Source organism: Pseudochaenichthys georgianus, chromosome 23, assembly GCF_902827115.2.
Source record: "Pseudochaenichthys georgianus chromosome 23, fPseGeo1.2, whole genome shotgun sequence".
Classification (NCBI taxonomy): Eukaryota; Metazoa; Chordata; class Actinopteri; order Perciformes; family Channichthyidae; genus Pseudochaenichthys; species Pseudochaenichthys georgianus.
The window spans coordinates 10,285,939-10,307,908 of NC_047525.1; the positions used below are offsets into that span (position 1 = coordinate 10,285,939).

Sequence of the window (21,970 nt, forward strand, 5' to 3'; positions counted from 1 at the left end):
AAGCCTACTTTTATCAGCAACACTCAGGAGCCACGTACAAAGAACAGATGTTTACAATCCCGCTGCGTGGGAGGAATAAGAACGAAGACACACGTGACTCTGACATTTTCAAATACTTTGGTTTGGTGTTTAAAAGAGTGAAACAGATGGGTGGTGGTAAGTTGGTCGGGTCACATTCAAAACAATACTAATCTTTTGTTCAAAATTAATAATATAATTTTCAATGACAGATTGAAACATTTACAAAACATTGATGGCATACAAAACAGAATGACTGTAGTAAACATTACCAAGAATTAAAACATACATTTGTGCAAACTATATTCTTGCCATAAAGAACAGGTAAGAAAAGAAACGTTGCAATGTATTTCCAGGTATTAAATTCGTTTTAAAGAGTAACGTTTGTAAAACTCTAAAGTTAACTAATCACATCCACTTTTTTAGGTAAGAAAAACAGCAAAAGAGAGACAGAGTATGATAGTTAGTACCGCTGTATTGATTATTAGTATTAACACAGTCTAATTATTATATAATGATACAACATAAGACTGTATGTGCTTAAGTGCAAAGGACACGATTAAAATATAGTTTAAAGGTAATTCAATGATAGAAAATGTTATGTTGACTCTCTGGCATCAGTATATTCCACACTTTTAATTGTCATGCTGTGTTTTTATATTTTACAGAAACATATTGCCGTGTGCAGGCTGCTTGAAGCTAAAGTACCCACAAGGGACACTAGAAATGTAAACTTGAACCACACACAGCCATGACAAAACAATAATCTTACACACACACACACCGAATTCGTTGCATCCTTTACGGTTGGCTTCCTTATCCCTCATGAAAACCTGCAGCGGAGCGGACTCGCAGCCTTAATGAAGACGGATGATCTGGACCACAGCCAGGTCTGCTGAAACACAGCCGGGAAATTCAACTCAACGCAACACTGCACCAGATCTGCAGAGAATCCCCAAAAAGTACTGAAGTCGCCCTGTTTCCTCTGCATCAAAAAATTGTCATCGGACAACATATGGCCACTCAAAAGGTCAAAGGTCAGTCATCCAGGGAGAATGGTCTAGGTGTAAATCCCAATTGTATCCACATTAGTGACATAGCGGGATTGACTGTGGTACCAATATTTTACCCACAGTAGCGGAGGTGGGAGCACAGGAAATGATCCACCCCTAGTTTCCACACACACACACACACACACACACACACACACACACACACACACACACACACACACACACACACACACACACACACACACACACACACACACACACACACACACACACACACACACACACACACACACACACACACACACACACACACACACACACACACACACACACACACACACACACACACACACACACACACACACACACACACACACACCACTAACTCTAACCCCTCCTCTATGGTCATCTCTATACCACTTCCCGTCCCCTTTCCCATGACGATTACGCGATGATGTCACGAGGAAACGAGGTAGGCCATTCCCCCTCTCTTAAGAGTTTCCGGGAATTGAAAGGCAGAAGACTTGAATGTAAATGCCCACTGAGGAGAGGCTGTCGACAGGGTTTATGTGTGTGTGTATGTGTGAGTGTGTGTTCATTCTAAACTCTTGCCCTGTGTTGTTGGCTGCCCGCCCAGCAGCAGGTTGCTTCATAGAGACTTCCTCTCATTATGGAAACATTCAGAGAAAGAGAGAGTGACTTTGCTGCTGCTATACATTATTCATTCACACTCAAACAGACCTATATGGCTTGACACCAATTACTGACCTGTGCATGCATGCATGCATGCACGCGCACACACACACACACACACACACACACACACACACACACACACACACACACACACACACACACACACACACACACACACACACACACACACACACACACACACACACACACACACACACACACACACACACACACACACACACACACACACACACACCACACACACACACACACACACACACACACACACACACACACACACACACACACAGCTTTCCAACAATTTGCAAGGTGGCCATCTGTGGGTCGCCCACAGCTTCTACGATATACTATCGACAGTAAGGCTGTAGCACTGCATGTGGAAGAGAGGGTGAAGAATATATTCAAATACAATTGGCAGTTTGAGCTTTATTCAAATCGTGTTGTATTTGTATTCATTTATTTAAGAAGGGACATTAAACATGAATTAACATGAGTAATGTAAATGTGCCAGGTCTGTCATCGAGGCTGATTTTCCCTGGCAGGTTGAGGGCATTAAAAGAACATATACAATACATAAGCAGGATTAAAACACATGAGCACTGCCTCACGATTGCAGCACACATAAAGCACAGAGTAAAAAGCCCTTTTTAAAAAACGAAAAACGTACAGTATGTGTGTGGGTTAGTTAGCAGCCGGTTGGATTTAGCTTCTCCATATATTCACCAGTAACTACAAAGGAGGGCAACAATACAGTTTGGTTTAGACTTTGATTTCAGCATACTTTATAAACCATTAATGCTCATCATAGTATTTTTTTTTATAAATATATTGACTAACATCTACAGTACATAACTGGATTTGAATACAGGTAAAAAAAAAACTAGACATTAAGGAGCCAGGGAAGTGGATTTAATGTTTTGTGCCGATAAATGTATACGACAGTCCTATTCTAAACAGAAAAGCCTGTTCAACAGATTACGGTTCATAAAGCAGGTCAGATGGCATGTGTCATCTCACTCACATTACACATCACATGTAACCCTCCAGGGTGGCAAGGATGCTTGTCAGATACTTATGTAATGTGTGTTAGGGCTTACTGCGTCTAAAAAGAGAGGTCAAAAAGATGGAGCTTTGGTGAATGGATGCTTCTACACAATATGCTCAGCAATAAAGAGATGAAGCAGACTCAAAGTCAAAAAGCACAATAGATCAGAGCAACCGAAGGCTTGTGACGCTCATCATCTGCATGAAGACACAACAAGACGGAGAGAGAGAGGTCTGCAGCACGGTGCATGATGGAGAGGGCGAGGGAAAGCAAAGGCGTGTTGTGTTCATCTTCACTAGACACATGGAGCCCGAGGCCAAATCCCTGCAGAGAAACACAGCCCGCCTCTCACACACACTCACACACACACACACACACACACACACACACACACACACACACACACACACACCACACACACACACACACCACACACACACACACACACACACACACACACACACACACACACACACACACACACACACACACACCACACACACACACACACACACACACACACACACACACACACACACACACACACACACACACACACACACACACACACACACACACACACACGACAGGAGGCGGGACAGGAGGCAGAGAAGAAGGCGCTGAGTCATGCTTCTCCTCGCTGTGGGAGCACCAGAACGACTCCGTTTCAAGTCGTGTGAACAACAGGTCAAGTTGTTCACATCTTTCCGCAGATGAAAAAGTCTCCAGGCGGGCAGTGGGACCCCGAAGATGTTGAATACCACAAAGTGTTATGATAGAAATGTATAGTACGGGTCCCAAGTACGACTGCCGGATGCTAACTTGGGCAATTTGCGTGTGGTTTATATGCTATATTGAGCGTGTTGAAACAATGTATGACATTTTATGGACCAAAAAGTGCAGTTTTGTGTCCCCTAAACCTTCAAATCAGCCCCAAAATGCATCAAAATCAGCTCACCGGGAGTAGAAATGTGGCCTCTTTCTGGTTAAAACTGCAATTTATGATCCTGAAAATGTCAGAATCTGATTCAACATCCTCAACAACCCAAATTGTCCAAATCGGTCAAGACATAACAATTGTCTACATATGCAAATGAGTGCAATTTATGCTAATTGTGCAAATTGCCCAACATGTGAAAGTTAGCATTGGCCGTTTCACTGCCGTACTATACATTTCTAACATAACACTTTGGGGTACTCAACACTTCTGGGTTCACAACAGGACTTAAACTAACAGCCTAAAAAGGAAGCACGGGGCATATGTTACACTACGCCATATGTTACGCTACGCCATACGTCTTTGTAGCAAATGAACAGAGCCAGATTTGGAAAAGCGTAGAAACAGTAACAACTATACATTCTGGGTTCTCTTTCTCTTTTTTTGTTGGATTTGTATCTGTTATTTCTCATGTCTGTTTGAAAACCCCGACACATATTGATCCCTGCTGCTGTGGGTCCTGAGCTTCTGAACTTTCTGGTGTTTTGATTCAGACTCGGCAGCTTCCTGAGGCTTTGAGTCTGAAGCAGCGCTGAAACCCCTTGAAGCTGGGTTTCCTTCAATCTCTCATGAACAACAAACAGCAGAGTAAAGGATCCCCCCCCACAGACATTCAAGTGTATTAAAGTACATGTGAAAAGAAAGCATCACCTCATAGGTACACAGGTTACAACATACACTGAGGTTTAAATCAACACACCTTTTCCTCAATCTGTGAGTACCCCACGAGATCTGAGACCTTGAGACACTTCATACAATACATTTCGCAGAATGAAAGGACAATTGTTATACATGTTTGATTTTAACATAGTGAAAAGCATAATGAACGTGCAGTTATTTTGTTTCTACTTTCTTTCCCTCTCTTTTCCTTACATTTATTTCTCATTGATTTGGTATTGTACGTTCTTTTCAACCTGTAAATGTGTGTATACATATGTGTATGTATATATATATATTTGCTAAGTTTGTTGCTGAACACTTGGATCCCTGTCCAATATCGTTGAATTGAATTAGTAGAGTACAAAAAGTACCTCAGTAAGAGAGAGAGAGAAAATAAACGTCGGAAAGGGCTCAACTCCAATAGGCTCAGGAGCCCGATAAATACAGACCAGGGCTGCTTGTTCTGCACTTAACATGTAAGACAAGTGAGCGAAGCCAAATAGTTTAGTTGTCAGAGGAAATCGTCTCCAGAGAAAGACAACAGCGAGGAGAGCAGCAAAGCGTGGTGTTGTTTTGACAAGGCCTCAGAAAAACAAATGGTCCAGAAAGAGTGGCGACAAAGCAGTGTTTGAATTGTCCAGAGAACTCCAAACACACAGCGTGATAGAAGACGGGAAGAGGGGTTCAGACAGCATGACGGAGCGTGTGCCGTAATGAAGCTCCATAGACGGAGGTGACTGTATTCAGACTGTGGGTAGAGAGGAGTGAGGTGACAGGGAACTCTCTCAGGAACATACTGTCCTCTTCCTCTTCCTCCTCCTCTCTCAATTCTTCCCCCCAATCAATTATTCATCCCTCCCCACCACCACACCTTAGGAAGCATGCACCGTGTATACATGCTCTCTGCCTGCTTTCAGAAGGAGAATGTGCCAGGCTGTGGTGGATTATATACAAAAACAACAAAGCCATACTCCATTTCATTAAAAACAGAAGACTGCAGCTTTTAAAATATTCAAATACAGCGGAGTCAGAGTCGCAGAGATTTTTAAAGATTTACTCAGACAAAAGGACAAAGAGTCACCTTCTGCACTCACAGCAGCATCACTAACACGAATAAAGCGCCACTTCTTATCGACTATGTTCAAGACATTTCACCTCCTGACCAAAAGTGTTAAACGTGTTACATCAGTACAGTAAATGTGTAAATATTTGAAAGGAATCTGAACATTTCTATGAGGACTACTTTCTTCACCTCCCAGCTGGCACATTTAAATAAGAAACAGCCAACAATAGATCCTGGGTAACAGTTAGGGTTCAGGTAACAATTTCCTTTTTCAAATCCAATTTTGTCAAAAGGAACATGGTTTTCCCCGAGCCAAAAACATTGCTATTTCATTATCTCTTGTGTGTCTGCAAGGCTGTGATAATCTGAGTCAGGAATCTGTGATACCCTCGGATGCTGATGTAGGACACCAGCAGCTGAAAGCCATTCGTTCTCTCTTACCACACAGTTGACGTCCATGCCGGCCTCCAGCAGCGTGTGCACGGTGCTGTGGTGTCCATTGCGAGCGGCCAGGTGGAGCGGAGTGTGTCGGCGCGTGTGACTCGTCATGAGGTTGGGGTGAGCGCTCACCAGCATGCACACCACCTGCGCACACAAACACAGCGGGTCAGGAGAATAACAGCAACTGGGACACCTTTTTCAAAGAATAAAACAACAGTAAACAATGTTTGAAGTTCTTCTGAGAAACAGTAAGTGTTTCAGCCCCTGAGAATCAAAGAGAAGCACGGTAAAGTTATCTGAGCCCGAGAATACAGCAGACAAATAGATACTGCACCAAGCAAGTCCATAATACATTTACATTTTCACCCAGCATACAGAATAATAATAAAGCGCCAGAAAGGAGCTCAAGTGAGAAGGATTTACTTAAGCCATTTATGTTCCGTGTGAAGAATTTGGAGGGTGGGGTCTGTTAATCCTTATACAAACTAAAGAAGAAGACTGGAAGGAATTTATGTAACAAATCTTTGTATCTGTTTTAAGTTAAGCCCAAAACAGTAGCAGCTAATAGTGTAAATAAACCAGCGTTAAAGTCAGCTGGATACACAGTTTTTAACCAAATCACATTAGAATAGAATATGAGATAAATGCTTCTCCCTTTCAAGGGTGCCATCAAAACAAAAACAAAACATCACAACATAAGACAACAAAATGCACGCAGCATACATACTTAGGAATAAGCGATAAAGGAGTAAAGAGTAAAGTGCAGTAATTATTTCCAGGAGTATAAAAATAAAATCTGTAATGTAATAAATAATAATAATAATAATAATAGTGTGTATTTATAATAATAATAATAATAGTAATGATATATATGTATATGTACAGAGTCACATTGATTCACATGTCAGGTGTTAAGAGCAATGATGGCTCTTGGGAAAGAACGATAGTTACGGCTGTAACTACGGTTCTATGAGTCCCGGATGACCGCCAGAGGCGGTGCTTTAGCACTGGATATGTCCATCGCGCGCATGCGCAGCTCGAGTACCAATAACAACAAAGTCACCTGTGACCCACGTGACACCGGCTACATCAGCCGGTGTCGACAGAGGATCTGTTCCCAGAATCTTCTCGCGAGCACACAAGAATTCTGAGTGACAGGAAACTCTGGCGGTCATCCGGGACTCATAGAACCGTAGTTACAGCCGTAACTATCGTTCTATTTCGTCCCTACTGACCGCCAGAGGCGGTGCTTTTAGCACTGGATGACCTATACCAACCATGTCATGAAGAATCCAAGCACTTACTCACCTAGTTGGAAGCAGCGGAGCTTGGCCACAAGACCACCCCCAGGGGGTGAGGAGTGGCGACATTGACCCGGTAGAACCTGGAGAATGTGCCCGAAGACGCCCATGACGCCGCGGCGCAGATGGTCTCCAGGGGCACCCCTCTTAGGGCAGCCCACGATGTTGAGACGCCTCTTGTAGAGTGGCATCTGGCCCCTGATAGCGGGGGGCGGCCACTGGCCCCATAGGCACATGTGATGGTATCCACCACCCAGTGGGACAGCCGCTGCTTCGAGAGAGCACGACCCTTCCTAGTGCCGCCATGGCAAACGAAGAGCTGCTCTGACTGTCGTATACAGGCCGTAGCATCAATATACGCCCTCAGGGCACGCACAGGGCACAGCAACTCAGGTGTGCCGTTCTCCTGTGGAATGTTAAAGCGTGCCAGCTGGATAGGCCGATTGGAGTGGGCTAGTGGAAGCACCTTGGGCAAGAACGCCACATTCGGCCAGAGGGTGACACCCGAGCCATCGGAGTTCCACCTCAGGCATGTACTGCTTACGGAGAGGGCATGAAGCTCTCCGACTCGCTTCCCTGAGGTTATGGCAAGCAGAAATGCTGCCTTCAGGGACAGCCATTTAAGCCCGACCTGGGCCAAGGGTTCAAAGGGAGGAGATGATAGTGCATCCAACACTAGGGGCAGGTCCCAAGCCGGGGCCCTTGGGGTGCTAGGGGGGCGCTGCCGTAGAGCCCCTCTTAGAAAGAGGGACACCAACCTGTGGCGCCCCACTGTGGCGCCATCGACTCCGACATGTCGGGCAGAGATAGCAGCCATATACACCTTCAAAGTGGAGTGAGAACGTCCACTATCCAGAAGGGACTGCAGAAACTCTAAAATGGTGGCCACGGAGCAATGTCCCGGATTCTCAGCCTTACTCACACACCAGTGGGAGAAGAGCCTCCATTTGCACTCATACTGTGCCCGAGTGGATGGAGCTCTGGCATTCAGGATAGTTTCCCTGACAGATGCCGTGACACCGCTCAACAGTGGGTTGGGCCCTGCAGAGGCCAAACCCAGAGCTGAAGGCGGCGAGGGTCGGGATGCCAGATCTGACCCTTGAGCTGTGACAGGAGGTCCTTCCTGTCGGGGAGACGCCACGGTGGGCTGCCGCAGAGACTGCGTAGCAGTGGGAACCAGACTCTCCCCGGCCAGCGGGGGGGGCGACTAGAAGGAGCCTGTGCCCCTGGGTAAGGACCCTCTGAAGCGTCTGAAGTATCAGAGGCAACGGCGGGAAGGCATACAGGAGAGTGTCCGGCCAGTCGTGCGCCAGGGCATCCTGACCCAATGGGCTGGTCACCTCCGACCAGGAGAACCAGAGGGGGCAGTGCCTCGACTCTTCCGAGGCAAAGAGGTCCACCTCGGCCCTGCCGAAGAGGCTCCAAATTATCTCCACCACCTCCGGGTGAAGCCTCCACTCCCCCGGTGGAGGCTTGCGCCGTGAGAGGAAATCTGCGACCTGATTCAGGTCCCCTGGCAGAAAAACTGCCCGCAGACTGGTGAGGCGGGGGAGCGCCCAAGGCAAGAGGCTCTGCGAAACGCGGAGCAGCTGTGCGGACCTGGCGCCCCCCTGGTGGTTGATTTGGGCAACTGCGGACATGTTGTCCGAACGAACGAGCACATGCCTGCCCGCCAGTTGGGGTAAAAAGTGCATGAGTGCGAGCAACACCGCTCGAAGCTCCAGCACATTGATATGGCGTGCACCTTCCTGGGCAGACCACTGACCCTGCACAGTCCTGCCCTGCCACACCGCCCCCCACCCCGAGAGACACGCATCCACAGTGACAGTCTCCCGGCGGGATGGGATGGTGCCCATGGGCACACCCCTCAGGAGATAGGCCCTGTCCCTCCAGCGGGACATAGAGTGGAGGCACCGCTGAGACACCCTGACTCTCTTGTGCCTGTGCCGCTTGGCGTCCAAGTGACGGCTGTTCAGCCACATCTGCATGGGGCGCAGTGACAACAGGCCCAAGGGCACGACGGCTGAGGCAGCTGTCAGTCTGCCTAAGAGCCGGAGGAACTGTATGTAAGGCACCCTCTTGCCTAGTCTGAAGATGCGAAGATGGTGGGAAATGTCGTCCACACGACGAGGTGTCAAGTAGGCCCTCATGGTGACCGAATCTAGGACCATCCCCAGATAAGTGACCTGCTGGGAAGGGTCCAGGCAACTCTTCCCGGTGTTCACTGTCAGGCCCAACCGGGCAACGTGGGATGAGAGGCGCGCCGTATCCTGGGCCCCTTGGGCCCGGGACGGCGCGCAAACCAGCCAGTCGTCCAGGTATGGCAGGACCTTCATGCCCTGTGCCTGCAGGGGAGCGAGTGCTGCCGCAACAACCCTGGTGAACACCCTTGGGGAGAGGGAGAGACCAAAGGGAAGCACCCGAAACTGATAATGTCGACCCTGAAAGGCGAACCTCAAGAACCTCCGGTGATGGGATGCAATTGGCACGTGGAAGTAGGCGTCCCTCAAGTCTACGGTTGTGAACCACTCCCCCTGTGTGACAACACGAAGGGTGTCTGCTGTGGTTAGCATATGGAAGGGTAGTACCCTCAGGAATCTGTTGATTCCTCTGAGGTCCAGAACTGGACGGAATCCGCCAACTTTCTTGCTCACAAGAAAGTACGTCGAGTAGAACCCCCCGCTCTGACGCAGGGGGTCCACTGGCTCGATTGCGCCTTTGGCCAAGAGGACGGACAACTCTTGGGCTAGCGCTAAGGCCTTCGCCGGGTCCTTGACAACTGTCATTCTGACCCGGGCGAGGGCTAGGGGCCGGCGTCGGAACTGCAACTCGTAGCCCCGGGTTAGTGTGGAAACCACCCAGGGGTCGGAAATACAGGCAGCCCAGTAGCTGAGCTGCTGCTGGGAAAACCAGCCGACGACCGGCCCCGGGACTTCAGGGCCTAGCCCCCCGGCCCCTGGAGCCCCTCGGGGGGCGCCGGTAAGGCTCTGAAGCGCGAGGCCGCCTGGAAGCCAGGCGACCTGAGGCACGAAAGTCATTGGCCGGTTGAGTGGGCCGCTGGGAACTCTGCCGACCACCCCAGTAAGCCGGTGGCTGAGCGCGGCTGCTAGAGCGGCCCCTGGGCCTGCCGGGAGCGGCCGCGGGACTGCGAAGACCCGAGAGCTGCTGCCTGGTCTGCCTCGCTTGGGCAGCGCGCTCCAGTGTCTCCAGGGCAGCTGACCCAAACAGCTCCCCTGGCTCGACTGGCACGCTACGTAGGACCCTCCTACATGTCTCCGTCAGTGGTGACTGGGCCAGCCAAACCTGGCGACGAGTCTGTACCAGAAAAGACATAACTCGTCCCAATTCCCTAGTCATTAGGGCAAAGGCCTGCAGTGATGCATCGCTGAGGCCCAGCAAAGAAGGCTCGGCCGGAGCCTGCTGCAGCGAGGCGGAGACGGCCAGCATTAGATGGGAGAGGGAGTTCCCGATACGACCCATGCGTGCCGCTGCGTCGTAGGCCCTACAGAGCAGCCCATCCGTGACCCTGCACTGAGGCTGAGGGCACCTGACCTCAGGCCTTAAAGCCTCGTCAGGAGCCAGAATCAGGGAGGCGATGGCAGGCTCAATGGGTGGCATGCCACCCAGCTCTGCCCTCGCCGGGTCCTGCATGGCAGCCAAGGTCCGGGCATCGGAACCAGTGCGGCTAAAGGCCCTGGTGTCCCTCCAGCATGCCTGGAGCTCCCTCAGGTACTCCTCTGAAGGAGGAACGGTGAGGGGGACACGGGCTGGGTTACGCCTGAAGAAGGCACTAGCCGGAGCCAAGTTGGCCTGCGGAACCGGAATCTGCAGGTGCGCCAAGGCTGTACGAATGATGGCCGCCATGGAGCCGTCCTCCCCGTCCTGCAGAGACCCCTGAGCAGAGGAGAGGGAAAACTCCTCGAGCGGGACCTCGTCCTCCGTCTCTTCATTGAAGAGGTTAGCCGAAGCCGCTAGCTACAAGGCATCCTCGTACAGAGGTGCGGCAACCGAAGGAGGGGCGGCAACCGAAGGAGGGGCAGCAACCGAAGGAGGGGCAGGCGGCCCGCTAGCAGCCCCTATACCGGGCCCCGGCTGAAGGGCCCCGAGGAGCGACTTCATCGTGTCCATGTCGGTAGCTAGCTGATCCACTCTAGAGGACAGCCTGTTCCTAGTCCTCTTATTGGGGGGTGCACCCATGGCCATCGCTCCCTCAAGTCGCCAGGGACGGTCGAACTGATCTGGGGGAGGATGTGACCAAGAGAGGTGTCCGTTGGCTGCCGCCAGACGTTCCACCTCAGTGATTCTAGCCACTCTGAGTGCCCGGGGCATGCAGCTACAGTTCATGCAGGCCCCTACTGTGAGAGCTTCCCTTAGATGCTCGAGGCCGAGGCAAGAGGGGCAACGGTCGTGGCCGTCCTCGGGCTCGAGAGAAGCCATACAGGCGCTACATGAATGAGCCATTCTGTAGGTAGCCAGATGCAGAGAAGCCGGGAGCGGGTGCGGGAACACAGCCTTCACCAGCTACCTGCCCTTCACTGGCTGAGCCGAGGCGAGTGCCAGATGCAGCGTAACCGGGAGCGGGTGCGGGAACGCAGCCTTCACCAGCTACCTGCTTAAACCAAAACACAAGGCAGTTTAGCGTCTACCAGGAGCGGGGGCGAGAACACTGCCTTCACTGGTTAATTTACAGACGAATGCCTGATGCAGCGTAACCGGGAGCGGGTGCGGGAACACAGCCTTCACCAGCTACCTGCTAAACAGAAAACACAAGGCAGTTTAGCGTCTACCAGGAGCGGGGGCGAGAACACTGCCTTCACTGGTTAATTTACAGACAAATGCCAGATGCAGCGTAACCGGGAGCGGGTGCGGGAACACAGCCTTCACCAGCTACCTGCTTAACAGAAAACACCAGGCAGTTTAGCGTCTACCAGGAGCGGGGGCGAGAACACTGCCTTCACTGGTTAATTTACAGACGAATGCCAGATGCAGCATAACCGGGAGCGGGTGCGGGAGCACAGCCTTCACCAGCTACCTGCTTAACGCAAAAAACCAGGCCGTTTAGCGCCTACCAGGAGCGGGGGCGCAAACACTGCCTTCACTGGTTAAACTGAAGACGAACGCCAGATGCAGCGTAACCGGGAGCGGGTGTGGGAACACAGACTTCACCAGCTACTTGTTTAACAGGATAAACACGGCAACTTTAGCATTAAATCAAAGGCGAATGCCAGCTGTAGCTAAAGAAAAAAGAACGGCACGGGAAACTCCGGTGCTCAACCCGGCGTCCGCCGAGTGGCTGCAGCCGCTACTGCTAACTAGCCATTACAGCTCAATGCCAATGAAGTTTAGCTCAATGCTAATGAAGTTTAGCTCAATGCTAATGAAGTTTAGCTCAATGCTAATGAGGTTTAGCTCAATGCTAATGACGTTTGGCTCAGCGCCGCGGCCAAAACAGTACAAAAGCACAGCAATACTCCTGGGAGAGGGAGCGAAAACACCTCCGTCACCAAAAGACTCAGCAAACAGACAGAAATCAGGACAACTAGGCTGGGAGAGGGAGTAGAAACACTGCCGTCGCCAACCAAGCCGACACCAACCTGTCCGAACGAAGTCTCTGCGCAGCCAGCCGCAGCTCCTGGAGGACGGGTAATCCCGTGGCCCCGACTGGATGAGTCGCGAAGCTACACGCAGCCAGCTGTTTGCAGAGAATCCTTAACAAATGTTCCGAACGAACGAATGCTGTAGGCTACAAAAAATGTAGCCAAGGTACTCTCGCGCAGCGAGAAGATGAAAAGGAACAGATCCTCTGTCGACACCGGCTGATGTAGCCGGTGTCACGTGGGTCACAGGTGACTTTGTTGTTATTGGTACTCGAGCTGCGCATGCGCGCGATGGACATATCCAGTGCTAAAGCACCGCCTCTGGCGGTCAGTAGGGACGAAATAGAACTGTCTTTGAGTCTGTTTGTTTTGGATGTGATCCACCTGTAGCGCCTGCCGGAGGGCAGCAGGTTGAACAGGTGAAAGCCGGGGTGTGAGCTGTCCTTGATAATGTTTTTGGCTCTACTGAGGCAGCGGGAGGTGTAGATGTCCATCAGGGAGGGGAGAGGGCAGCCGATTATCCTGTTCTGCTTTTACAACTCTCTGGAGCCTCATCCTGTCGGCCTCAGTGCAGCTGGCGTACCACACTGATTGTAAACCTAGTTAGCTTTTATTTACTTCTGTGTGAAATCAGTACCTATTGGATAAGAAATGACGATACATTCCAATGAGAAACATACCACCATTATCTTTTTAAACCTCAAGTTGTCAGGTTATAATGAGAGCTAAAAGCAGAGCAAAAAATGTGGTCATCTGAATATAAAAAATGTGTATTCAGTGTTGGGTTTTTTCCAATCGATAATTAATGGAAATATACAGTAGGTCTGTTTCATTTGTTATTCTGCAGTATACAGCACGTCCTTGAATGAATACACCTGTCAATCATCTTGGGCATGATAGGAGGCTGTCAGTCAGTAGTGGAGTAGCCCTTTGTTTGATGGTCATCACACAGTTCTCTCCAAAGCTACTTCCTTTCATGTATTTCTCCATGTGTGTGTACAGTCAACTTTTGCCCCGTGTTAGTTACATCTCCGAGCAGCAGTAGCTTCCACCACAGGGATTTCCCTTCATTACGATGCAGAGAGCGAGAGAGAAACACCGCTGCCTTTATAAATTATGCATTCATGCTCAGACAAACCTGTGTGGCTCGACTGCAATTACTCATAGCTCAGCAGAGAGGATGTGTGATTGCATTTGAACATCAGCAGATGCTCGTGGCAGAGTGAAAGGTGTGTGTATTCTTTGATACATTGTAGTAGTGGTGAAAAGTAACTAAGTAGATTTACTCAAGTTCTGTACTTAAGTATAATTTTGAGGTACTTCCACTTTATCAATTTTAAGCTACTTTGCACTTCTACTCCACTACGATTCAGAAGTTTATAGTGTACTTTTACTCCACTACATTTATTAAATTCCTTTAGTTACTTTGCAGATTTTGTTTAATGATGTGAAATATAGTCAACTCTTAAATCAGACTTTAGTTCCACCTGGAGTAAATTCACAAGCTACCCTGAAGTATACAAAGTCATTCAAACTAGCTGCACCTTTACCAGCTTTGATGATAACACTTTGATGATCAATAATTATAATCAATAAATGAAATTCATATCAATATCAAGCTGCTTTTCTATGATTACATTTTCATTGCAAATTAAATGTTATTAGGGGTGTTGTGCCCTTGACTGGTAGCGGACGCTTGTGTGATATTCTCATTCATTTCAAAGGTTTGAATCATTTTTAGGTGACTTTTCGTCCAGTATATGGTGATTTGAGCTTCTCCCCTTTAGAGGTATTGAAAGGTCAGGTCTAACAAGGTGAGATATTACTTGATCTCTCTTGACATTAAATTGAACAAAAAACTTCCAGGTACAAGTTTGAGATTTCATTTAAGGAATATCTGGATTGGATGGTGATTGATGATTGAACTTTAGTTTAAATATTTGTAACAACTATATTTACTGGGCATTTCTATGTGTTGTTGGATTCAAATATGTTATATTAGCAGATAAAGTCTTTATGGTCTTTGTTTTCCCTAGCTCCAAAAAAGGTAATGTTGAACGTTTTCTGGACAACAATGTAAAGTTAGTTACGACATTACAATACTCTTAGTAATTGGAATGTAGAAAAAACCTGACTAGCCTTTTGCGTCAGATTACCAAAATGTGACTATTATCACACCTAAAACAAGCTGAAAAAATGCTGCCGTACCTTACTGTATATTAAGGGTGAAAAGGGACAAATGGGAACTTTTAAAGATAAAGCTATTTTTGCAACTTTAATGCAAAACAAAATGCATCTGGTGACTTGCAAGCCATCTGCCTGAAAAATACTTTTGGTACAAGGATGTACATTTTAATAAATACAGATAAGGTCCTTGATATGTTGGCAACAATAAGGATATTAATAGAAACTGAAGAACATCTTAAAAGACTTCGCCTTTGTATTGTAAATAATATACACATTCTGCTATTCATTTCACCATGAAAAGAACATATATGTCACTTTTACTGACCTGTAGCCGGCCGTACATGGCGGCCAGGTCCAGGGGGGTCTCCTGTTGGCTGTTCCTCATGGTGGGGTCGGTGAGCTCCTGAAGCAGCACTGACACCACCTCAGAGTGACCGTACTGCGCCGCACAGTGCAGCGCCGTCTCCCGCTCATGGTTCTGTGACAGAGGGAGAGGTGAGGAGGAAGAGGGATGAGAGGAAACAGGTGGGAGTGGATGTAGGAATTATAGGAATAATGAAGAGAAGGAAAAAACATCAGAAGGATGGAGCGAGGAGGCAGAGAAGGGGGAATGAAAGAGGTAAGTGATGGAAGCAAGAGAGAGTTGAAGAGGTAAGTGGTAAAGGATGGAAAAAGGTGATGGAAGTAGGGATATGAGTTTGTGGTGATTAATGGAATGGAAAATAAGAGAGTGAGAGTAGGGCGTATGTGGGTGAACGTTTTGAGATAGAGAGAAGAAAAAGGGGGAAGAGCAGTGAGTCTTACGTATCTGAACACAAACACAAGGTGAAATTCAAGATGGAAAGCTACACTCTGTGCACGAGTTTCTGCTACACGTATGAAGCACATGTCTCGGTCAGTACATCATTCTGCATGTAAAATACCAAAAGCATGTCAGGTTTGTGAGCGCTGTCAGGGGGAAATCTATAGCTTCCTGTCAGAGGAATTGAAGAGATGGCCAAAAGCAACATTTATTTCCTCAAACCCTTTGTGCTTTTTAGCTCCAACACTTTACTCACCACTTACCCGACTGAAGTCAGCTTCCATTCAACTGCTCAATCGCCATAATGATAATAAAAGACTACCATAAAAAAGGAGTTTGTACCACATATCAATCATACGTTCATTTTTAAAGTAATTTTGAATTAATTTCTTTAAACTTATTTCTCAGAAGTACATTAAGCTTACACATTACCCAGATATAAGGGTCTCTTATGGTGCATTTCGCACGGCTTAGTACGGTATAGTTAGGCCTTGGTAGGCCAGGCTCACTTTATGCTGCGTTTCCATTACGGAGGGTCCACACTACAGCTTCAAAAATAGCTTGGAGCTGGGCGTGTCTGGAGCTTGGGGATTTTATTCAAGCAACACGGCCAACAACCAATCACATGAATCTCCCGCCTCCGACATACAAAGCAAAAAACCCCGGGGATTGTATGCGAGCAATATATATATATATAAACTCCCCAAACAGGCGAAAACCTACCAGTTTCCCCCACTGTCTCTGCCACCTCCCTCCATGCCTGGTTCCTCCGGTTTGTATCCCGGTAGGTGAAGAGGGTCTGGTCATACAAAACCGGGTGATTTGCTACGGCGATAGTTAGTTTCTCCTCCGACTTTTTTTGAAATATAGAAATGAACGGCGGGATATCTCTCCCAGCTTAGCCGCGGTTTGATTGGCTACGGCTTCAGCTGTCAGATTTTGGGAAACGGGATTTGATTGGCTGGCGCTGGCTACTCCGGCGTCTCAGGCGACAGAAGTTGAACATTGTTCAACTTCTGTCGCCTGAGACGGCGGAGACGGACCGCTCTGCTACCCACAATTCAGTTCGGCGAAAAAGCGCGGCTACGTGACGTCACCCCATTGAAAGTGAATGGGCAGATTGGAGCTTTCGACGCTGTCGACGCTGTAGTGTAGACGGGCCGTTACAGGTTAGGAACTGGGGCAGTAACTATAGTAACGCAGTGTAGGCGGAGCCGTGACGTCATCTTCAATGCGAAACACAAAACCAACATCAGCTGTCAGCTGTTAGCCCTCAGAGCTCACAGCTCCTCATATCTGTTCAGAAACTAGACAAAAGTTAAACAAGTACAAACCACAGACTGCCTGTGTCATGGCGAATACAGTCGCTGGTTTATTTATGTCTGTAAGCTATAGGCCGTTGTTGTGAGTGTGGACGGTCGCAGCATATACAACTTTAGCTTAGCCGATCTCCATTCAGAAAACGCACATTTAAAAAGGTTTTTCGCCTGCCGTCTGTCTGCAGACTTTTCAAAGCATTAATTCATGGTTTTTACTATCCGGTATCAGTATGTTGTTACTTCTGCATTATTTTGAAACGTGTATTACAATTAAATCACGGTCAAATATGTTCATTTTGTTGTAGTTGTAGGGGCGGGATTGGACTTTGGACCGAAGGGTTAATTAAAATGGAATAAAAAGAGGTGTGTCCTATGCAGCCAGTGTAGTTATTTGACCCATCATTGATCTTGAGTGATTAGGTCACATGACCTGGAAGGTATTGAAGCAATATGCTCATTTCCGCATACAAATGTTAATATAAAAATATTTAGAGGATTAAAATGGAATAAAAAGAGGTGTGTCCTATGCAGCAAGTGTAGTTCTTTGACCCAGCATTGATCTTGAGCATAGACTGTATATAGATTAGGTCACATGACCTGGAAGGTATTGAAGAAATAAGCTCATTTTTCTATCAACAATATTAATATAAAATATTTAGAGTGTTAAAATGCAATAAAAAGAGGTGTGGGCGAGGGAGCAATGAAATTTTTACCAAGTCACTGACGCTATACTATGCGAGTGCCCTAGAGGGCGCCAGAGCGCCGTGATGCGCCTGTTTGATCGATGCCAGAAGCGCAGGTAACGGTCATCACAATGGCCAAGCTACCAGGAAGACATCGCGATCTGAGGGACTTCATATTTAAAAATACTAAAAATAACATTTCAGGTAAGTCAAGAGTCAGTAATCTTAGTCATTACTCACTACTTTAGTCACCAAAGGTGGAATCTATGGACATAAGCAGCAATAACAACTTAGTTTGGAGTTTAGCTACGTTTTTCTCTCGTGTTAGCTAGCTGGTAAGACTCAAAACTGTTGATGAAATGATACCACCAGCACCAGAAGAGCTGAAACCCCTCCTTCAAGCAGTGAACACTCTGGTCATCTCCACAGCTGAGTGTGAACGTGGGTTTAGTCAGATGAACATTTTAACCACAACTAGAAGCTCCCTAGAGGTCAGCCTTGCTTTTCATCAAGTGTGTTGGCCCTCCACTGAACTAGTTCAGACCAGAGGTATATGTCAAGACTTGGCTTCAAAGCCATTGCTTAGCTAACAATCCGAAAGCAAGAGCCAGAAAAATTGAGACCAAAAAGCATGATTATGAAAATCTTTGGAAACTTCTATGAGATGGGGGAGAGTGGAGTAGGCAGCCATTGACAACATTGGTCCTATTTTGTATTATCTGTATAATCTTTTAATATTTTCATATTTTGTAAACAATTTCAATTTGCACTTAATGCCCTGTTAAAAAAAGTAACATTGTTAATGTTAACATAAAATATTTGTATTTGAACTGCAATAAAATGATTGATGATCAATATTTTTCTAATTTTTTTTCTCTAATTTCTCATGAAGTGTTCCGCGCTGTAGTGGAAATGCGCCATTAATGTACAGTATTTATCGAAAGTTATTTATTTCTATGTTGTCCTTATCTTTAGTAAGTTACAGTCGATGGTAAAACGTACATATCTGCAGTAGCCTACATAGCAGTGAAAATACCCATTTTAACAATTATTTACATACTTTTTTAAAATGCTTAAATGGGGGCCGAAGTAAAACATTATCTCTGCATTCCAAGTCATGTAAAAAAACAAAAACAAAACAAAACAGTGCTCTGAAAACTAACAATCTCAAATAACCAAATTCCCCCAGAGCATGATAAAGAGATAGGAAGCCAGACATGTGGCCTTAAATGTCTCAGAGAGACTGTGTTTTAAAGGTTATTTCAAACCTGAGAGGCTCTAATGTTTAGAGGAGCTGTGGCTATTTTCTGATTCTCGAGGGGCCCTCGTCAGGACAAGAACACTGTTGGTCGTCCCTGGGGTCCTGCAGCTCTGGGAACAGCCTAATATGTGGAAAACTGAGCAGAGGGACACCCATGAAGGAAAGAGAGACATGATTGATAGTCATACCAGGGGAGAAGAAAGAGAGGAGGATAGTGAGACGGCCCTGCAGAGATTACATCTGTGTGTGTTCCTGTATACTTGGAAATAGATAATCTGTCAGCTATGAACTGCACATATACACGTGATGGAAGCACCCATACTGTAGCAATTTAGGCTTCTGTGGAAATCACCAAAGAGGGGGAAATGAAAGGGGGGGGGGTTCTCAAAGAGCAACACCTATATTTTGAGTAAGTGGCTGAAATGTAACACGATGAAGGGAAAACGTGGTTCTGCTGTTCCAATTAGTAGCTCTTTACACCTTCAATTAATTAAGGAGCAGTTGGAAGGATAACGAATCGGGACATAATCCTAAAAAACAACAGAGAATACGAAGCTGTACAAGATGAGTTTACAGATTAATTTGATATTGAGAAACATTGAGTTACTACTAGCAACTGCCAGCTTCCGTGTCAAGAGCTTCCAAGCTATGTCTCTCACTACAGAACAAAAAAGCCAGCTCCAAACGAGTAATTAATTATGAGCAATTATCAGGCTGAACGAATGATATGAATGATTAAATGGCAATTAAGTCTGATTATCATGCTTTCCTTTTCATGTGATGTTTTCATGCTTCAGAATACAGACATATTTTATCATGTGACTTATTGTAACAAAATCTTGACAACTACCCTCCTTCTTCCTCACATTTCCTGCCTCTTCATGACAACACTCAAACGAACCATGACCACACTCTGCTCCCTGGATCTCATCTCAGGCCTTTCCGTACTCTCTTTGTCCCCAGAGCCTCTCCATCGCTCTACTTCCAGAGCAGAGAGTGAGAGATATGTATCCGTGAGTAACAGAGGGACATAGCCCCTGTATGAAGACACACATACACATGATCTAGCTTCAAAAAACACTACAAATGTGCTCGGGATCCTTCCCTCCTCCTTAGCCAATCAGATTGATGCATTCCTCCCCGTGGATCGCACACCCCTCCATTGATAGCACAGTGGAAGCTTCCAGAGCGGCTCTGATTGCAGGTCTACTACTGTAATCAGCGCACTGTAATTTACATTCATCACAGTTTACTGCTGTAATTGTTGGTTGCATTATGTTTAACAAACTCCACTTCCTCTGTTCCCTGAGTCTACGATATCACCATTTTCCACTGGAGCGACTCAAATCAGGATCATTTAAGTTTCATGTAATCTAATATAGCATATGTACCGTTTTCTCAGAGGACCACATAGCAGCATGATCATTTATCATCGGACAGACAGTCTCAGTGTGTGGAATATCAATGAAGTGCCAGGAGAAAAGGTCATTCATCTATTAAAAGGTTAAATGCACCTGTTAACACATTTTTAAGTCCCAATGTGTCATTTATTTTGAGCATTTAGCAATTACAGTTGTACTTGAAGGCAAGGATACACAACAAAGTGTCCTAAGATAAGGGATCAAGGTGGGGCTCATTTTAGAGACTTGTATTTTTGAAGGCATTTTATTTTTACACCTGAAGCAAACAGTATAACCTTCAAATGTATAGAAGAAAAAAACACTTGTGCTTGCACTTGTAAGTTAACACAATATAAAGCATGATGAATTGTAGTTGCTATGGTTACCAGCAGATAATATAGGTGGCACACTGATTTCAGGACAGCACGTTTGACCTAAACAGTTAATAGACTTTTAACAATATATTCACAAGTGAGTATTTGACATGGTGAAGGTTAATGATGACTTTGAATACATGAGGAATACGCATTTGTTTGGTTGGTTGTTCATAAAAATACAACTTGATTTAGGATCCAAAACCTTCACAACTTGGATTTAGTTTAGTCTGAAGTTACTGTTATAAAATGGATGAATTGTCCTTCCTCTTTCTGGCCTCTCACACCCAGTAGCACTTACTGTAAGTACAACATACACAAAGCAGAGCCATTATGTGCATTGGACAGTCTAAATTGAACTTTAAACCCAAACACCCTGACCTCCAAACTGCATGTAATAGGCTTCTGGCACTGTCGGGAGTCCGGAAGTTATGTGGGCACAATTGTTTCTCCAAAGACTGGGGGAAATGTTAATTTTGAGTGTCTCTAAATTCCAGGAGTTCTGTAACTCTAATCTCCGATTCAAACATCTGCAGATTTAGGTAATTTATAGGTGAATGAGGAAAAAGCAAATATTGGAGAAAAAAACAAGAAACGGTATTATTGGTGGTTTACTATGAGGGACAATGTGGGATAAAGTAGAGACAGTTTGTTTCCAAGGTCAACACTGAACCTAAAGATCTCAGAACAATGGAAATATGGACCTCTACCATTCAATGACAATCATGTGGTACAATCAAAAGCTCCAGAACAGCCAATGAATGGACCTTATGGCACAATTGTTTTGGTATACATTTGGATCACGGATTCCATTAAACACTTCAACAGGATGATAATGACTACCTTTTCAGATTTAACTCTAAAACAAGCATGCAGCGGTAGATTTCAGCCATTGTTGGTGCTGCCACAGACCTGTGCAGCCTTAAACGGACAATAAAGCTTTGTCAGTCCAATCCGCAGCTTTAGATAGGGCAAACGCAATACTCAGACAAAAAGGAGAGTGACAAAGAGATGAACAGAGACACAGAGTGACGGGCCGAGCGAGACAGGGACGGAGGGGAGGTGAGAGAGAGCGGGGGGAGATGTAGAGAA

At 46.4% G+C, this 21,970-nt stretch overlaps 1 protein-coding gene across 3 annotated transcripts in view; it reads right to left on the reverse strand.

Moving 5' to 3' along the window:
* The window catches only part of anks1b (ankyrin repeat and sterile alpha motif domain containing 1B), a 229,359-nt gene that overhangs the window by 131,492 nt on the left and 75,897 nt on the right, over positions 1-21,970 (reverse strand). For 2 of the 3 annotated variants that reach the window (XM_034075301.2, XM_034075302.2), the window contains exons 4-5: positions 15,365-15,517; positions 5,955-6,098 (exon numbers count right to left, since the gene is read on the reverse strand). In XM_034075301.2, the coding sequence (XP_033931192.1) occupies positions 5,955-6,098; positions 15,365-15,517 (297 nt within the window). Of the gene's footprint in view, positions 1-802; positions 1,167-5,954; positions 6,099-15,364; positions 15,518-21,970 lie in introns of those variants that run through there. The other variant, XM_034075303.2, reaches the window with a different exon arrangement.